Source organism: Aotus nancymaae, unplaced genomic scaffold (genome assembly GCF_030222135.1).
Source record: "Aotus nancymaae isolate 86718 unplaced genomic scaffold, 86718_ANA_hifiasm-v0.15.2.pri h1tg000014l, whole genome shotgun sequence".
Classification (NCBI taxonomy): Eukaryota; Metazoa; Chordata; class Mammalia; order Primates; family Aotidae; genus Aotus; species Aotus nancymaae.
In genome coordinates this window covers 123,566,975-123,583,997 of record NW_026988425.1, presented here as the reverse complement: position 1 = coordinate 123,583,997, position 17,023 = coordinate 123,566,975, and the positions used below count along the sequence as shown (strand labels likewise).

Sequence of the window (17,023 nt, the reverse complement as noted above, 5' to 3'; positions counted from 1 at the left end):
GGGGCGGCCAGGGTTTTCCCTCTCCTAATACTTCCCATCATGGTGAAATGAAAGCTTCACTCACTGGGCTATTTGCACCTTTGTTTTAGAACAACATCATTTTCAAGAAACTCTACCAACCTGTCCATTAAAATTCAAATAATCATACAGCTGATGAAATCTTTCATTCAACTTTAAATGTTACACGAATGACTAACTTGATGGCAGCTTTACACATCATGAGAACATAAGGCAGCAACTCCCGTCTGCCTCTGGTTTCTGTTGGGCTGTGTCGCAAAGGTGCCACAGGGAATGGTCAACGTCTAAGGGCTCTCCTTCCACTGCCCCTTCCGTGTTCTCAGTGCCATGCCTGCAGGACCACTGCAACTCCCACCTCCCAGACGCTGCTGCTAAGCTCGGTGGCTTCAAGATGGGGGCAGCGTTGGGACACCAACCTCTGGGCGTCGGCGGAGGGTGTGCAGGTATACTCTGGGGGATAGTAGGGTGGAGGCGGGAGCGGGGGGATGAACTCGTCGAAATCCAGGGTCTGGTGGAGAACGGTGCCGTGGGGAGTCACGCAGGCGGGGTTGGCGGGATGCGACCTCTGCGGAAGGAACTGGAAAACAGACAACCACAGAGTTATCTGGGACATCTTGTGTGGCTTGTGTCTCATTAAGCTAATTACATGCAAGCTTTAATGATCAGTTTGGAATGCCTGTAATTTCAACTGTCAAGCCACGACTGCTAAGCGCACGCTTTAAAACGAAGGCTCCAGGAGGAACGCCTTGCCTCAGAAACCTCATTACGCTTTACTGCCCACGCTGTTATACAGAATGCCTGTTTTTAAAGAAAAAATATGGTCTGGGAAGTCTTGAATGCTGTCCCTACTGCTCCACCTGGCCCCTCTGAAGACAGTACGCAAAGACTGCTGTTGGAAGGCTGCCTGACGTCGGTGGTTTAAGACGGCACTTCCTAAAGTGTGTTCATGAGAAAACACTAGACCCTCCCCTCGAGATGTGCCCCCGTCACCCCAGAATTCCTGTGGTGAATCTGTGGGAAATGCCACATACTCCCTTCGTAGAGTCCTGCAACGTGCATTTGTGTGTTCAAGGATCTGAGAAGGCCTGCGCTGAAATACTCACTTAGCTGTTCAATGCTTTAACCCAGCCTTTCTCAAATATTTCATAATGGGCCCTTTGGACACATAGCCTCTATTAATATTGTGCAGTTCTCAGGATTTCACAGTTTGGAAAACACTGCTCTGAGGAAAGAGAGACAACTTCATGAGTTCCAGAACCTTCTCTGGGCCAACCTTGAACACTGAGATGCTGCTTTAACAGTGAGGTGAAATCACTTTCACAAAATGAAACCCATTTCTGCCTAGTTTTCCATTTGTGAAGTACTAACAACCAACTGCCTTTCTTTCCACCTCCACGTCTCTGCTGTCCAGAGGTCCCCTGTGACATGGAGATGCCTGAGACACCGCTCCAGCTGCAGTCAACCCTGCCCTATGAGAGTCTACATGGCAAAAAGACTCATGCTGCAAAGGGCTCCTGGCCAAGGGCCCTACCTGCACATGGCAGGTGAGGTAAGGAGAGGAAGGTTGAGTGTGTGTGTCTGTATGTGTGTATATATGTATATGCATGTCTACATGTTTGTATGTGTATATGTATGTATATGCATGTGTCTGTATGTGCATATGTATGTGTGTAGATGTGTATATATGGGTATGTATACATGTATATGTGTATGTATATGTATCTGCATGTATGTGTGTACATGTGTGTATGCATGTGTATATGTGCATGTATATTTGTGTCGGTGTCTGTGTATATGTGTATGTGCATGTGTGTATGTGTGTACATGTGTGTATGCATGTGTATGTGTGTATACGTGCATGTATATTTGTGTGTCTGTGTGTCTGTGCATGTGTATGCATGTGTATATGTGTATGTGTGTGTCTCTGTGTATGTGTGTGTGTGTGCTGAGGGAAGAAGGGACTCAGAATCACCCCACACAAGCAAGGACAGCTCCTTTAGAAAACAATGAGGTCTCCAAGCACCGTGTGAGCCTGCAGTCCCCGAAGCATTGATGAAGAAGGCATCTGAACAGGTCTCGAAAGACTGGTGGGGTTTCATCAAGAGGGCAGGCAGGGAGACACTGAGGCTGCACAACAGGCAAGCCAGGGACGGATGTGTTTAAGAAAAGCAAAGAGATAAGGCTCTGGAGGTCGATTCTTAATTCTGGGGCACTGGGGAGCCAGTAAGGGTGTTGGAGCTGGGAGCAGGGGAGCTGGAGCTGCGTGGTAGGAGAGGCCTTCTGGCAGCAGGGGTAGGGTGGGCTGCAGCTGACAGAGGCCAGGACGTGAAGCACTTTTGCACCAGTAGAGTGAGGTGACGATTCTGAATGGGGTCAGGTGCTGTGAAATGAGCGCACTGTAGGTTGACGGAGAAAGGCCGGTGGCCGTGTCTAAAGGTGTAAATCACAGGACAATGGCTCCCATAGCCTCCCTAACACACAGAGCACACTCCTCGCCTCTCTGGCTGGACCCACCCACGGATGCATGTGTTTAATTGTCCGAAACAGGCGAATCATTGGCTGAGAGCAGGGCGGATGTGTGTCTGTTGTCCGCCACCTTGGAGGCTGTTAGTCCAGATGCCTGCTGCCCAGAGCTGAGAGGTAGGGTGAGGGCAAATGCCCTCAGGTCTAATCAGGAAATAGTTTCCATTAGCCTCTATCGGAAATTAGAAAAAAATCAATGACATACTCAAGCAAAACTAAAGACATGCAGACACCAAAACACTTTCCAATTCAAGGCACCATCCCACCAGGAAAGAGAACAAGCATTTGAGGAAGGGTGGAGCTGCAAGTGACCCTCTCCGCAGGTGCAAGTGAGCAGAGGCTGCCGCACACCGGAGGCTGTGTCAAGGTCAAAGGATGCACCTGCATCTGCGCTAAGCTCCGGGTCGCCTTTCAGGGGTGATTTGCCCCCACCTTCCTGGACTCCAGCCTGGACTTCTTTCCCAGGGATCCTTTGACCTTGACTCGTCAGCCTCCCCAGCGAGAAACCTGCAGGTCGCACTTGATGTCTCCCCTCTCTTCCCCACCATCAGTGTGTATTTAATTAAGGCAGGGGGTGTGTCTGTACTCTGCTCTGCACGCTGGGGCTAGAGGGCTGTGCCCGGGGTGCAGGTGGGCTCTGCCTGTAGGGGGCGCCAGAGGGTGCCTGGCCAGCCAGTGGGGCAACAGGGGACCTGCGGGTTTCCTGCATGTTTCCACCTCCTCCCGTTCCCCGGCTCCGCGGGTTGAGAGCTCTCTGCAGTTATTCCTCTCTCTGTAACCTCAGCACCCACTCTGTTCCTCCAGCCTTCCACACCAAGTAACCTGCTCCTCCTGTGTTGAAATCCTAAGGGCAGTTTCTCTTCCTGACCATTTGGGGCACATCTGTTTCATCCGCCTTTGTGTTTCCATCTCACAATCGCGCACAGCGAGTGCTCAGTAAACTTCCGCAGAGGAGACAGGCAGACACCTGCGAGGGGTGCTCCACTCAGCCCCTGCCCACCTCCTCCTCGCAGGAGCTTCTAACCTGGGTGCCTCTCTGCCTTGATTTTCTGTCTCTGTAATTTGGTCTCCATCCTGCTAGCAGAGCTGTTTTTAAACCAACCTGATGGGGTCACTGCAGTTGAAAATACTTTAATGAGACCTTGGCTCACTGACGTCCATCTGGTTTCCAGCTTCCTAACCAACCAGCGCCCCCAAACTCCCCGCTCTTTGAATTGGAATTGCTCCAATTCCAACTAGCAAACACGTGTTGTTCCCTCCTCCCAGCTCTCCACCTCCCTTTCATCTGGTGCCTCCCAGTCACCTTCAGGACCAGCGGAAATGCCTGTGACCCTGAAAAGCCTGTAGGCAACCACTCCTCCCCCGCCTCACCAAGCTCCAGGCTCTGGAGCCTCACCTGCTTGTTCATTGCCAGAGATAAAGCTCAACTCTGCACCCAGAGGGGAGGGCAGGAAAGGGGCTCTGAATTGTCCCTTCTTTCCCAGGTGGCTCTGCTTGCCCTGCTCCGTACCTGCCTTCTCTATGTGGTGGCAAAGGTACACCCGAGTCTGGTGCCCAGCTGGGGTGCTCAAGCACTCGGGTGCCCAGGGCTGTCCCCGCACAGCAGGAGTGAGCATGTGAGACCCTGCTGGTGAAAAGCCCTGCTCGGTCTGCTCCGGGGAGAGGGGATCCGAACTCGGGTGTGTGATGTCCTTCCGGGTGCATGTGGAAGTGATGGAGGACAAAAACTAAGGCTACCTGGCCTCGGGCAGCTTCCCAAAGCCCACTTAATACAGAGCCCCAAACATTTCGGTCTATCCACACAGCCCAGGGGCTGGGATCTGAGGGACAGCATGAAGAGCTCAACAGGCCTGGGACCAGGAGTCCGACGGCACGTCAGTTGTCTGTGGGCACTGAGGACCCACAGGATGTGAGCACATGACTGACCCTTTGAGTCTCGGTCCCCTTCCCTGAGAAGCACCATTGCTCAGTCCCAGACCAGACAGCAGTGCCGTATGGTTTAAAGGAAAGCTTGCATCATCGTATGAGTTCACTAGCCCACACCTCCGTCTCCTGCCATGGGGGACAGGGTGGGGCAGGTGGCAGCAGTCTGTGGACAAGGGCCTCGGATTTCCAGGAACACCGTGGAGCTCTGAGCTGCCCGTTCCTCAGGTCCCAGCCAGGTCTGCTTACCTGCCTTTATATTCAGTGGGCTCCTGCCCAGCACCCACTCTCCGTTCCCTCTACCAATGTGCTTGACACATCCTGGCTCCTGAAGGGAGCACACACACCTCTCAGTTTTCCAGAAAGACTCTGAGAAAGAAGGGCTGAGACCCGCACAGTGGTGCAGAGCTGCCAGGCTGCAGGGCTGCCTTGGGGGCAAATTGGGAAGAGGTGCTCCTTCTAGTGGGAGGCCAGGGCACTGGCTGTCATCCCCTCAGCCCAGCACCCCTCTGCAGGGGGTGGCAAAACAGGGCACCAGAGAAGGGCAGTGGGGGCTGGAGTCGTGGCTGGGGGGCTCCCACAGGTTTTTTCCGAGAAAAGAAATTAAGGTTAGCCGATCAGGAAAGTGGCCAAAGGCCTTCTACACGCTTGCCCACAGTGACCTTCCTTCCTAATTATGCTCCCTCTATACATTAGCACTTCTCACTTTGAAGGTCTCAGATACAAATAAACACCAGAATGAAGAGTTAGTATGACAAAAGCCACAACGGAGTGCAAGAAATGAAAACTCACTCAGAACAAAGAGTTCACAATAGGGGAAGAAAAGGAACACAGAAGCAGCAGGGAGCAGTAACGCTTCTGTAAAGTGAAATCCAAAGAGGTCACGAAGATGTCACGGGATGCTGTGATTAAGGACTAAGGATGACTGACACAGAAAGGACATCCCAAAGGGCTGACACTAACACACTTTGCCTGGAACTAAATGTAAATGAAATGATGGAAAACCCAGAAGCAGGCCATGGTGTGGGAGGAGGAGGAAAGTGAACTCACTCCAAGGAAACGACAGGGTAAGGAGGAAGTCACGCTGGGGAAAGCACAGAACACCAGTACACACGGATGCCAAGAGTCGCCTTCCTCTCTGGGGCTGGTGGTTGCCTGGTTAATGAACAAGAAAGTTATGTAAAGTGAAACACACACACACACACACACACACACAAACATAATACATACACAACCCACCTTTAACGTAAATCCTGTATACATGGACACATTTCATAGACACACACTATCAAAACAGACTTGAGAAGAAATAGAAAGTGTGACAAGAGAATGAATTAGTAATAATACAACTACCCACAAGGGAAAGGGCAGCTTAAGATGGCTTCACCGGTGAACTTTATCAAACATTTGCACAAGGGCCGGACACAGCGCTCATGCCTATCATCCTAGCACTCGGGGAGCCCAAGGAGAGAGGGTCACTTGAGCCTAGGAGTTTGAGACCAGCTTGGGCATCATAGTGAGACCCTGTCTCTACATTAGCCAGGCATAGTGATGTGTGCCTGTAGTTACAGCTACTTGGGAGGCTGAAGTGGGAGGATCACTTGAGCCCAGGAGGTGGAGGCTGCAGTGAGCCATGATTGCACCTCTGCACTCCAGCCAAGGTGACAGAGTGAGACCCTGTCTCGTAAAAAAAAAGAAAAACAATCAGCCAGGCATGGTGGCTTGCGCCTGTAATCCCAGCACTTTGGGAGGCTAACGTGGGCAGACCACCTGAGGTCAGGAGTCTGAGACTAGCCTGATCAATATGATGAAACCCCGTCTCTGATAAAAATACAAAAATTAGCCGTGTGTGGTGATGCATGCCTGTAATCCCAGCTACTAAAGAGGCTGAGGTAGGAGAATTGCTTGAACCAGGGAGGTAGAGGATGCAGTGAGCAGAGATGGAGCCACTGTACTTCAGCCTGGGTAACAAAGAGAGACTCTATCTCAACTAACAAACAAACAAAACACCCATTTAATGAATAATTAAGACCAGTTCTGAATACTATGCAGCCATAAAAAATGAGTTTGTGTCTTTTGTAGGGACATGGGTGAATGTGGAAACCATCATTCTCAGCAAACTGACACAAGAACAGAAAATCAAACACCGCATGTTCTCACTCATAGGTGGATGTTAAACAATGAGAACACATGGACACAGGGAGGGAAGCACCACACACTGGGGTCTGTTGGTGGGGGGAGGGATAGCAGAGGGTGGGGAGGTTGGGGAGGGATGACATGGGGAGAAATGCCAGATATAGGGGACAAGGGATGGAGGCAGCAAACCACACTGCCATGTCTGTGCCTTTGCAACAATCCTGCATGTTCTTCACATGTACCCCAGACCCTAAAGTACAATAAAAAAAAAAAAAAAAAAAAAAAAAAAACAGTTCTTCAAAACAATCTTCCAAAACACAGAAGAGGAAGAAACATTTCCAAATTCATTCTATTAACATAAAAATGATTACATATCATGACCAAGTGGGATTTATCTCACTAATGCAAGGTTGGTTCAACATCAGAAAAATCAATCTGTGTAATTCAACTTATTAACAGAATAGAGGACAAAAACCTCACAGTCATCTCAGTAGATCCAGAAAAAGCATTTGACAAAATCCAACTTTCTTTTTGATAAAAAAAAAAAAGACCCAACAAACTAGGAATAGAAGGGAACTTCCTGAATCTGATCAACAGCATCTATGAAAAACATACTACTTAATGGTAAAAGACTGGATGCTTCCCCTAGATACAAGCCCACTCTCACCTCTGCTATTGAAGATTGTAACAAAGACTCCAACCAGGGCAATTAGAGAAGAAGACAAAAGACATCCAGAGTGAAAGGGAAGAAGTAAATCGATTTCTATTTGCAGGTGACATGATTTTGCACGTAGAATGAATCCAGAAAAAAAACTCAACAACAATAAAGCTCATAATGAGTTCAGCATAGTTTCAGGATACAAGATCGATATAAAAATCATTTATGTTTCCACATTTTAACAATGAACGATCTGAAAATTTAATTAAGATAATAATTCCATTTATGATGGCATCAAGAAGAGTAAGATACTCAGAAATAAATTTAACAAAAAAGAAAAACTTGTACACTGAAAACCATTAATATAACTGAAAGAAATTAAAGAACATCTAAATGAATGGAAAGGCATCTAATGTCCGTAGGCCGGAAGACTTACTGGTTAAGATGACAGTACTCCTGAAACTGATCCAAGGCTTAACACAATCTTATCAAAATCCCAGCTGGAGTTTTTGCAGAAGTTGACAAACTGATCCTACAGTTAATATGAAATGAAAGGGCACAGAATATCCACAACAATGTTGAAAAAGAACAGAGCTGGAGGGCTCACACATCCAAATGTCGAAACTTACTACGAGGCTACAGCAATCAACACCATGTGGCACTGGCACCAGGACAGACACAAGTCAGTGAAATAGAATTGAGAGTCCAGAAGAAAACACATATATCTATGGTCAACTGATTCTAATGTTATCAAGACCATTCAATGGGGAAAGATTCATTTTTCAACAAAGGGTGTTGGAAACAGAACAAAGCTTGACCCCTTACCTCACACAATGTAAAACAATGAACTCTAAATGGTCTACAGACCTAAGTGTAGGCTGGATGCCATGGCTCACACCAGTAATCCCAGCACTTTGGGAGGCCAAGGTGGGTAGATCACAAGGGCCAGGAGTTTGAGATCAGCCTGGCCAACATGGTAAAAACCCCAACTCTACTAAAAATACAAAAATTAGCTGGGAGCAGTAGCGGGCACCTGTAATCCCAGCTACTCAGGAGGCTGAGGCAGGAGAATTGCTTGAACCCAGGAGGCGGAGGTTGCAGTGAGCCAAGATCGCGCCACTGCACTTCAGCCTGGGTGACAGAACAATTCTCCATCTCAGAAAAAAAAAAAAAAAAAAAAAAAAGACCTAAGTGTAAGAGCTAAAACTATAAAGCTCTTAGAAGAAAACATCACTTTGGATTAGGCAGTGGTTTCTTAGATGTGACACCAGAAGCACAAAAAACTAAAGAAAAAAAATAGAGAAACTGAACTTCATCCAAATGGAAACTTCTGTGCTTCAAGAGAAAAGATAACCCACAGGTGGAAAAGAAATTTACAAAAGAAAAATCTGATAGGGAGCTGTGCCTAAAATACAGAAATAACTTTTATAACTCAGTAATAAGAAGACAAATATGGGAGGCTGAGACAGGAGAATTGCTTGAGCCTGGGAGGTGGAGGTTGCAGTGAGCCGAGATCATGCCACTGCACTCCAGCCTGGGCGACAGAGTGAGACCCTGTCTCAGGAAAAAAAAAAAAAAGACAACCCAATTTTAAAAATAGGCAGAATGTCTGAAAACATTTCTGTAAGGAGGATATACAAATAGCCACAAGTACATGAAAATATGTTCAACATCATTAATTATCAGGGAAATGCAAATCCAAACTACAATGAAACACCACTTCACCACCACTAAGACGGTTATAATGAAAAGAAAGATAGTAAGTGCTGGTGTGGATGTGGAGAGACTGGAATGCTCATGTCTCACGGTGGGAATGTAAAATGGTGCAGCCACTTTGGAAAACAGTCTTGCAGTTCCTCAAAAAGAGAGTCATCCTTATGACCCAGCAATTCCCCTCCAAGGTATATACCCAAGATAAACTAAGACATATGTCCACACCAAAACTTGTACAAGGATGTTCATAACAGCATTATGAATAAGAGCCAAGAAGGCAAACAGCCCATATGAACATCTACTGATGAATAAGCAAAATGTGGTGTACTGATACAATGGAATATATTGTTCAGCCGTAAAAGATGATGAAATGTTGGTACCTGTAGAAACACGAATGAACCTTGAAAACATCATGTTACCTGAAAGAAGCCAGACCCAAATGGCCACATATTGTATCACTGAATTTATGTGAAAGGTGCAGAACAGGCAAATCCATGGACACAGAAAGTAGATTAGTGGTTTCCTAGGGCTGAAGGCTGGAAAGGAAATAGGGCTGAGTGCTGGGGTATGGGTTTCTTTTGGGGATAATAAAAATGCTCTAAAATGGGCCGGGCGCGGTGGCTCAAGCCTGTAATCCCAGCACTTTGGGAGGCCGAGGCGGGTGGATCACGAGGTCAAAGAGATCGAGACCATCCTGGTCAACATGGTGAAACCCCATCTCTACTAATACAAAAAATTAGCTGGGCACGGTGGCGCGTGCCTGTAATCCCAGCTACTCAGGAGGCTGAGGCAGGAGAATTGCCTGAACCCAGGAGGCGGAGATTGCGGTGAGCCGAGATCGCGCCATCGCGCTCCAGCCTGGGTATCAAGAGCGAAACTCCGTCTCAAAAAAAAAAAAAAAAATGCTCTAAAATGGATTGTGGTGAAGGTTTCACAATTCTGTGAATATATTAAAACCACTGAATTTTTTTTTTTTTGAGATGGAGTCTTGTTCTGTTGCCCAGGCTGGAGTGCAGTGGCACGATCTCGGCTCACTGCAACCTCCGCCTCCCAGGTTCAAGCAATTCTCCTGCTTCAGCCTCCCAAGTAGCTGGGATTACAGGCGCACGCTACCACACCCAGCTAATTTTTGTATTTTTAGTTGAGACGAGGTTTCACCATGTTGGCCAGGATGGTCTCGATCTCTTCACCTGGTGATCTGCCCACCTCAGCCTCCCAAAGTGCTGAGAAAACCGCTGACTTTTAAATGGGGGAATAATTGTATGTTAAGACAGCTGTTACCCAATTCTCCATCTCACCGATCCTTGGCAAAAGAAAAACCATGTATACAGTGTCCCTCTGAATCCACAGGGAATTGCTTCCAGAACCTCTCCTGCCACAGAGTGCTAAAATCGGTGAAGGGTGAAGTCTTTTATATAAAATGGTGTCTTATTTGCACATAACCTACACACATCCTCCTGTATACTCTAAATCATTTCTTGAATATTTCTAACTTCTAATACAATGTAAATGCTATGGAAATAGCTGTTATGGTGCACTGTTTTTTATTTATATTTTTGTTGTGTTTTTTCCTTGAATAGTGCCAATCCATGGTTGGCTGAAGGGGGGCTGACTGAACATACATGGATGGACCTTTCTCTGCGTGAGTAAAGCCTCTTTGAGAGTCAGTCTGCTGTGTGGAGTGCCCTGTGATCTTTCTTATATAAGCTGCATCCATAAGACATAGATCTAACAACCCTTTTCTGTGTTTTTAAAGTGGGGCTACAGCTGAAAGGCAGTTGTCAAGCAATGTGCGAGTGGACTCCCTCTAGATTTATGTATCTATTTATTTTTTTGAGAAGGAATCTCACTCTGTCACCCGGGCTGGAGTGCAATGGCACAATCTCAGCTCACTGCAACCTCCGCCTCCCAGGTTCAAGCCATTCTCCTGCCTCAGCCTCCCAAGTAGCTGGGACTACCAGCATATGCCACTATGCCTGGCTAATTTTTGTATTTTTAGTAGAGACTGGGTTTCACCATGTTGACCAGGCTGGTCTTGAACTCCTGACCTCAGGTGATCCGCCTGTCTCAGCCTCCCAAAGTGCTGGGATTACAGGCATGAGCCACTGCACCCGGCTCCTCTAGACTTTTATCAGCATTTATTGCAACCCCCATAGTTGTCTCACTCACAGCTAAATGGATAGCAATACATTCAGCAGCACCATTTCACCGAATCTTTCAAAAGCACTCGACTGTTATAACAGAAACAATTATCTTTCTGCACTCTTACTTCATGGGTTTACACATTACTAGAATATGTAATTACAACAAATATCACTGGCATAAGCTAGTTAGGAATAGCTACAACTGTCCCTTGGAAGGCTTACAGCCCAGCTTCTTGGAGCAGAAATGGTGCAGGCGTGAAATGCGGAAGCTTCTAGCAGGGATCTGTACTGTGGGCGGCAGGCAGTGTGCTCTGCAGCCATGAGGGAGAACCATGCTTACGTGGCTTGACGGCTCAGCAGAGGCGTTCAGAGAGCTACAGCTGTTTGCACAAAGACCTTACCATCACACCATCTGCACCAGCACAACCAAAACCAACACCAGCACCAAAAACCGGAGACAACTCGAGTATCCACAGATAAAGAAATGACAAGTAGCTGACATCACACAGTAACTGACATGGACCCGTGAAGTTTAACATGATCGTTCCATATACTGACCTACAGGAATGTCTGTGATAGCTTCAGGTTATAAAATTCAACTGCAGTGTAATATGAATGATGCAATCCCATACTGGCTAAAAAGAAGGAAGAAAGGAAGAAAGGGAAGGAAGGAAGAAGGGAAGGAAGGAGAGAAAGAGGAAGAGAGGGAGAAAAATGGAAGACAGACTACTTATATACGTTTATTGAAGCATTAAGAAATCAAGAGAGAAATGGAAGGCTCGGGGGTGAGGCAGGAGGATCACTGGAGGCCAGAGTTCAACAGCAGCCTGGGCAACACAGCAAGACTCTCTCTACAAAATAAAGAAAAGAAGGAAGGAAGGAAGGGAGGGAAGGAAGGAAGGAAGGGAGGAAGGGAGGGATGGAGGGAGGGAAGGAAAGAAAAGAAGGAAAGAAGGAAAGAAAGAGCGGGGGCAGGAAGGAAGGAAGGAAGGAAAAGATTCACTTCAAAGTGTTAGTGGTGATTGGGGTGGGAGAAGAGAGACTATTAACTTTTTCTTTACATTCTGCTGCATTATTTTACTTGTTTCAGTGATCATATTTTACCTCTTTTATTAAAGTAGATAATGAAATAAAGAAAGTTAAAAAGAGCTTTAGAGGCGTCTTCCTTTCTGGGTTCCATCCCTCAGGGTGTGACCATGACCCTGCTGGGCTTTCCCACTCCTCTAAAAGCACGGTTTGCACAGTCAGCCTGGCTCAGGCCTCCAACCCACATGGCAAGAGCTGACCTCCATGTGGCCACCATGTTTCTTCAAAACCCATTCCCACAGATAAGCGGACTCATCCCATCAGCAGCAAGTGTGTACAGCAGGGTACACACTTCATCTTCTTTGGAGCTGAGGAAACAGGGACCCACAGGCAGTGACGTGTCCAAGATCACGCTGGTCCCACGGGGTGCCACGGCCACCCGGCAGCAGCTCCCTTTTGCCTCCCTCATGACTCTGAAGCCCGGCAGCAGAATCAGGGTCTCATCACGGGAGCAGAGCCTGGGGCTCCCACCACACCGTCATCCAGTGCAAAGGACATGCTGGCAGGAAGTCCGCTATTTCTGCTTCCAAGCCAGGGGTGTGAGGCAAACTCACCCACAGAGTACTCGGCGATGAAACAACCAGGGCTTCTGAAGGCAGCCACTGTCACCGCAGCCTGCCATTCCCTTGCATGGTATTTTCTGCTAGTAAAGAGCCTTAGCCACTGTGTCTGCAGGCATTGCTGAGTCATCCCAGTGACAGACTGATATTCCCTGCACATTTCAAATCAAAACAGATCACAAGTATTAGGGATCCCCAGGCATCCCATGTGTTCCATTTCACAGGTAGAGAAACCGAGGCACAGGTAGGTTCAGTGAGACGCCCAGAATCACCTGCCTCGTATGCAGAAGAGGTGGGACTCAGACCCTGGCACGCTTGGCTTTGGACCCACAGCTCCAGGCCTGCTCATGCCCCACCCATCACAACTACAGAGTGACTCTGCACACGGCTGTGATCACCGTCTACGCTCTCATACCGAGAATTTACTTTATTCTTATTTAGTTGGTAATTTTCATTTTAATGCATAAAACCAGGAGAATGCAAACTTTCAGCCTTTACATGCCTTTAGTTCTGTAAGTTTGGTGAAACTGATGTGATATTTACAGATCAATAGTAAAATCTGCTGAGGTGAGGAGAAGCCCCAGGTATTTAACCTTTCCTTTATAGAACACGCTGGAGAAAATTGCCAACATGAGGCCCCGATGAACAAGGGCAGAAGTTCATAGCTACCGAAGAACTGCTTAATTAGATGCCTTTCAGAAAACTGTATCCTCCCAGAAAGGGCAGCCTGGCTGTGACAGCTGTGTGGATATACACCAGGAGGGAGAGACTCCCGTGGCATGCAATTAGGACCAATGAATTTTTAACGTCTTGGTAATGATGCTCTCTGGCCCTGTATCTTGATCAACTGATGTTGACTGCCACAGGGTGAATGATAACGAAGAGCACATAAAAAACCCTCTATAAGAACAAGCTGCCTTTTCTTCCATAAGATGCACAAAACATTGCATGGGAAGCAGGGTAAGTCTCAAAGGGGCAAACTGAGAGACAGAGACAGAGGCAGAAAGACAGAAAGACACAGAGACAGACAGACAGACAGACAGACACACACACACGCAGATATTCCTACCTACCCTTACCATGGAAGAATAGTATCTTCTCATCAATTTCTCTTTATTGTACTCAGTAGCATTCTGATCAGTAGGCTGTGTTCCATTCACATTGAAACAGGAAGAGCCCTCAATAACCCACATATTATAACATGTGTTAGTGAACCATGCTCCTGGCCTCCTTGCTGCCCCTGGGAGCAGCAGGTCTTCCTGTGTACGACCCTGGCCAGAGGGCCAAATGATGGCCAGTGACTGGCCGCTGGAGTATGAGCTCAGGGTTCATTAGCAAATTAAAAATGCACAGGTTGGCAATTTTCCAGTGAGAAAAGAACTGATCTTCTAACACCCCTAAACTTCCTGGATTAAAAGAGAATTCTGAAGCACCTTGCTTTGGAGGTGCTGGGTCCAGGGGATGTCCAGGGCTGCAGGAATTTCACTACATTACTCAAGGGCACACACCAGGGGCCATCCTAGAGAACATGACAGCAGCGGAACTGTCAATATGGAGCTCCAACAACATCTAAAATACACACATCAGCGGCACCACACGTGCAGATGCTTGGTCTTCCAGAGGGCAACACAAGGTGATCTCCAGGTGCCATGGACTGTCAGGGGCCATCATCTTCACTGCATTGGGCTGAAGCCAGAAGCGTCCACTCCTACACTGGTTTCAAAGTGGGTAGAGGAGGAGGGTATCAGGCCACTCACCATCTGCAGGACATCGGACGAGACCATCTGCATACAGCACATGGCTGTGGCCAGCGCACACACGATGGTGGATAGGACGTTGAGGGCGCACACGCTGAAGAGGAGATCCTGCGAGGAAAGGTGCAGGAGAATGTCAGCCTCATCCCGAAATCCCAGATGGCAGAATCCTTAGCCCTCCTGCTAGGACCCAGAATGAGCCAGGTCGACTGCCATCTACTTCACAGAGGTTTTGTTTTGTGTGTCTATGTTTTCTCATAATCAAAATTGGCCTTTCATAGAAACACATTCGTTTGTTCCTTTACAATGCTGATCAAATTGTTTATAATATTCAATGATGTGTTTTACGATTTTGATAATTATTAGGTAGGCAGTCACATGTCTAAGAAAATCCTAAGATGAGGTGGGCAATTTTTATCAATCCACAACCTGTAACTCAAGTGAAACTTTTTTTTTTTTTTTTTTTTTTGAGACGGAGTTTCACTCTTGTTACCCAGGCTGGAGTGCAATGGCGCCATCTCGGCTTACCACAACCTCTGCCTCCTGGGTTCAGGCAATTCTCCTGCCTCAGCCTCCTGAGTAGCTGGGATTACAGGCACATGCCACCGTGCCCAGCTAATTTTTTGTATTTTTAGTAGAGACGGGGTTTCACCATGTTGACCAGGATGGTCTCAATCTCTTGATCTCGTGATCCACCCGCCTCTGCCTCCCAAAGTGCTGGGATTAGAGGCGTGAGCCACCGCGCCGAGCCCTGTGAAACTTTTTATCTTGAGATAATTGTATATTGACATGCAATTGTAAGAAATCCTACAGAGAGATCCTGGGTACCCTTTACTGGTTTTCTCTCAGTGGTAACATTTGGCAAATCTGTAGTTCAGTGTCACAGCCAGGATGCTGACACTGGTACAGTCAGGATGAAGAAAAGTCCCATCACCACACAGGTCCCCACAGTGCTGACCTTTCATAGACACATTCACCTCTTTCCCTGCTCCCCACTCAACACCCAGTTCCGATCCCCTGTCAATCACTAGTCTGTTCTCCATTTTTTATAATTTTGTCATTTCAACAATGTTGCATACGTGGACTGCACTGCATGTAACCTTTCAGAACTGGCTTTTTCCACTCAGCATAATTCCCTTTAGACTCATCCGGGTTGTTACAAGTATGAATAGTTCACTCCTTTTTACTGCTGAGTAGTATTCCACAGTATGCATGTACCACATTGGTTTAATCCTCAACAACTGAAGAATATCTGGGTTTTTGGTATTGCAGTTTTCCAGTGCTGGGCTATTACAAATAAAGCTGCTGTGAACCTTTGTGTACAGGCTTTTGTGTGAACATAAATTTTTATTTATCCAAGATAAATATCCAAGAGTATGACTGCTGATTTGTATAGTAATTGCATGTTTAGTCTTATTTTAAAAACTGCAAAAATGCCTTCCAGAGTGTTTGAACCATTTTTAATTCCTATCAGCTGTGTATGAGTGATCGGGTTTCTCTGTATGATTGCCAACATGTGCTGTCACTGTTTGCATTTTAGCTATTCTCACAAGTGCATAATGATACCCCTTTATAAAATATTTTAATTTGTATTTCCCTGATGCTAATGACGTCAAAAATCTTTTTATGTGCTTATTTGCCATTTGGAGATCCTCTCTGGCCAAATGTCTGTTCATGTCTTTTGCCCATTTTCTATTTGTAATGTTTGCTTTTTTTTTTTTTTAAACTGTTGAGTTATGAGAGTTCTTTATGTATTCTAGGTACTAGTCCTCTGTTAGAGAGGTGGTTTGCAAATATTTTCCCTCAGACTGTAGCTTGTCTTTTCATGTTTCATACAGAGTCTTAGTCAGCTGAGGCTGCTATTACAAAAATGCCACAGACCAGGTGGTTCTAACAACAAACAGTCATTTCTCGCAGTTCTGAAGTCTAGAAGTCTGAGATCAGGGTGCCAGCCTGCTGGATTCTGGTAAGGGCCTGCTTTCTGGTTGCAGATGGCTGATGTGTCGCTGTGTCCTTGCTTAGTGAAAAGACGGCAGGGGAGCTTCTTAAGTATATGTTTTATATATCTCAGGAGGTCAATTCAAAGTTATACCTAAAACAGCAAGGTCTCTTTCTTTTTGAGAGGGAGTCTCACTTGGTCGCCCAGGCTGGAGTGTAGTGGCATGATCTGGGCTCACTGCAACCTCCGTCTCCCAAGGTCAAGTGACTCTTCTGCCTCAGCCTCCTGAGTAGCTGGGATTACAGGCGCCTGCCACCACATCCAGCTAAATCTTGTATTTTTAGTAGAGACAGGGTTTCACTGTGTTGGTGAGGCTGATTTCAAACTCCTGACCTCAGGTGATCCACCCACCTCAGCCTCTCAAAGTGCTGAGATACAGACGTGAGCCACCTCGCCTAGCCAATAGCCACATCTCGTAATGTACCATTGCTAAAACATAAACAATACCTTTACTTTGTCCTCAATCTAGAAATTTCATTTTTATCGACTACATAGTCCACTGTCATTGG

General features: G+C 46.8%; 1 protein-coding gene across 3 annotated transcripts in view; it reads right to left on the bottom strand.

Moving 5' to 3' along the window:
- ENTREP2 (endosomal transmembrane epsin interactor 2) overlaps positions 1–17,023 on the bottom strand; it is a 399,634-nt gene that overhangs the window by 17,301 nt on the left and 365,310 nt on the right. For all 3 annotated transcript variants that reach the window (XM_064376326.1, XM_064376328.1, XM_064376327.1), the window contains 2 exons: positions 14,519–14,626; positions 435–595 (listed from right to left, as the gene is read on the bottom strand). In XM_064376326.1, the coding sequence (XP_064232396.1) occupies positions 435–595; positions 14,519–14,626 (269 nt within the window). The remainder of the gene's footprint in view (positions 1–434; positions 596–14,518; positions 14,627–17,023) is intronic.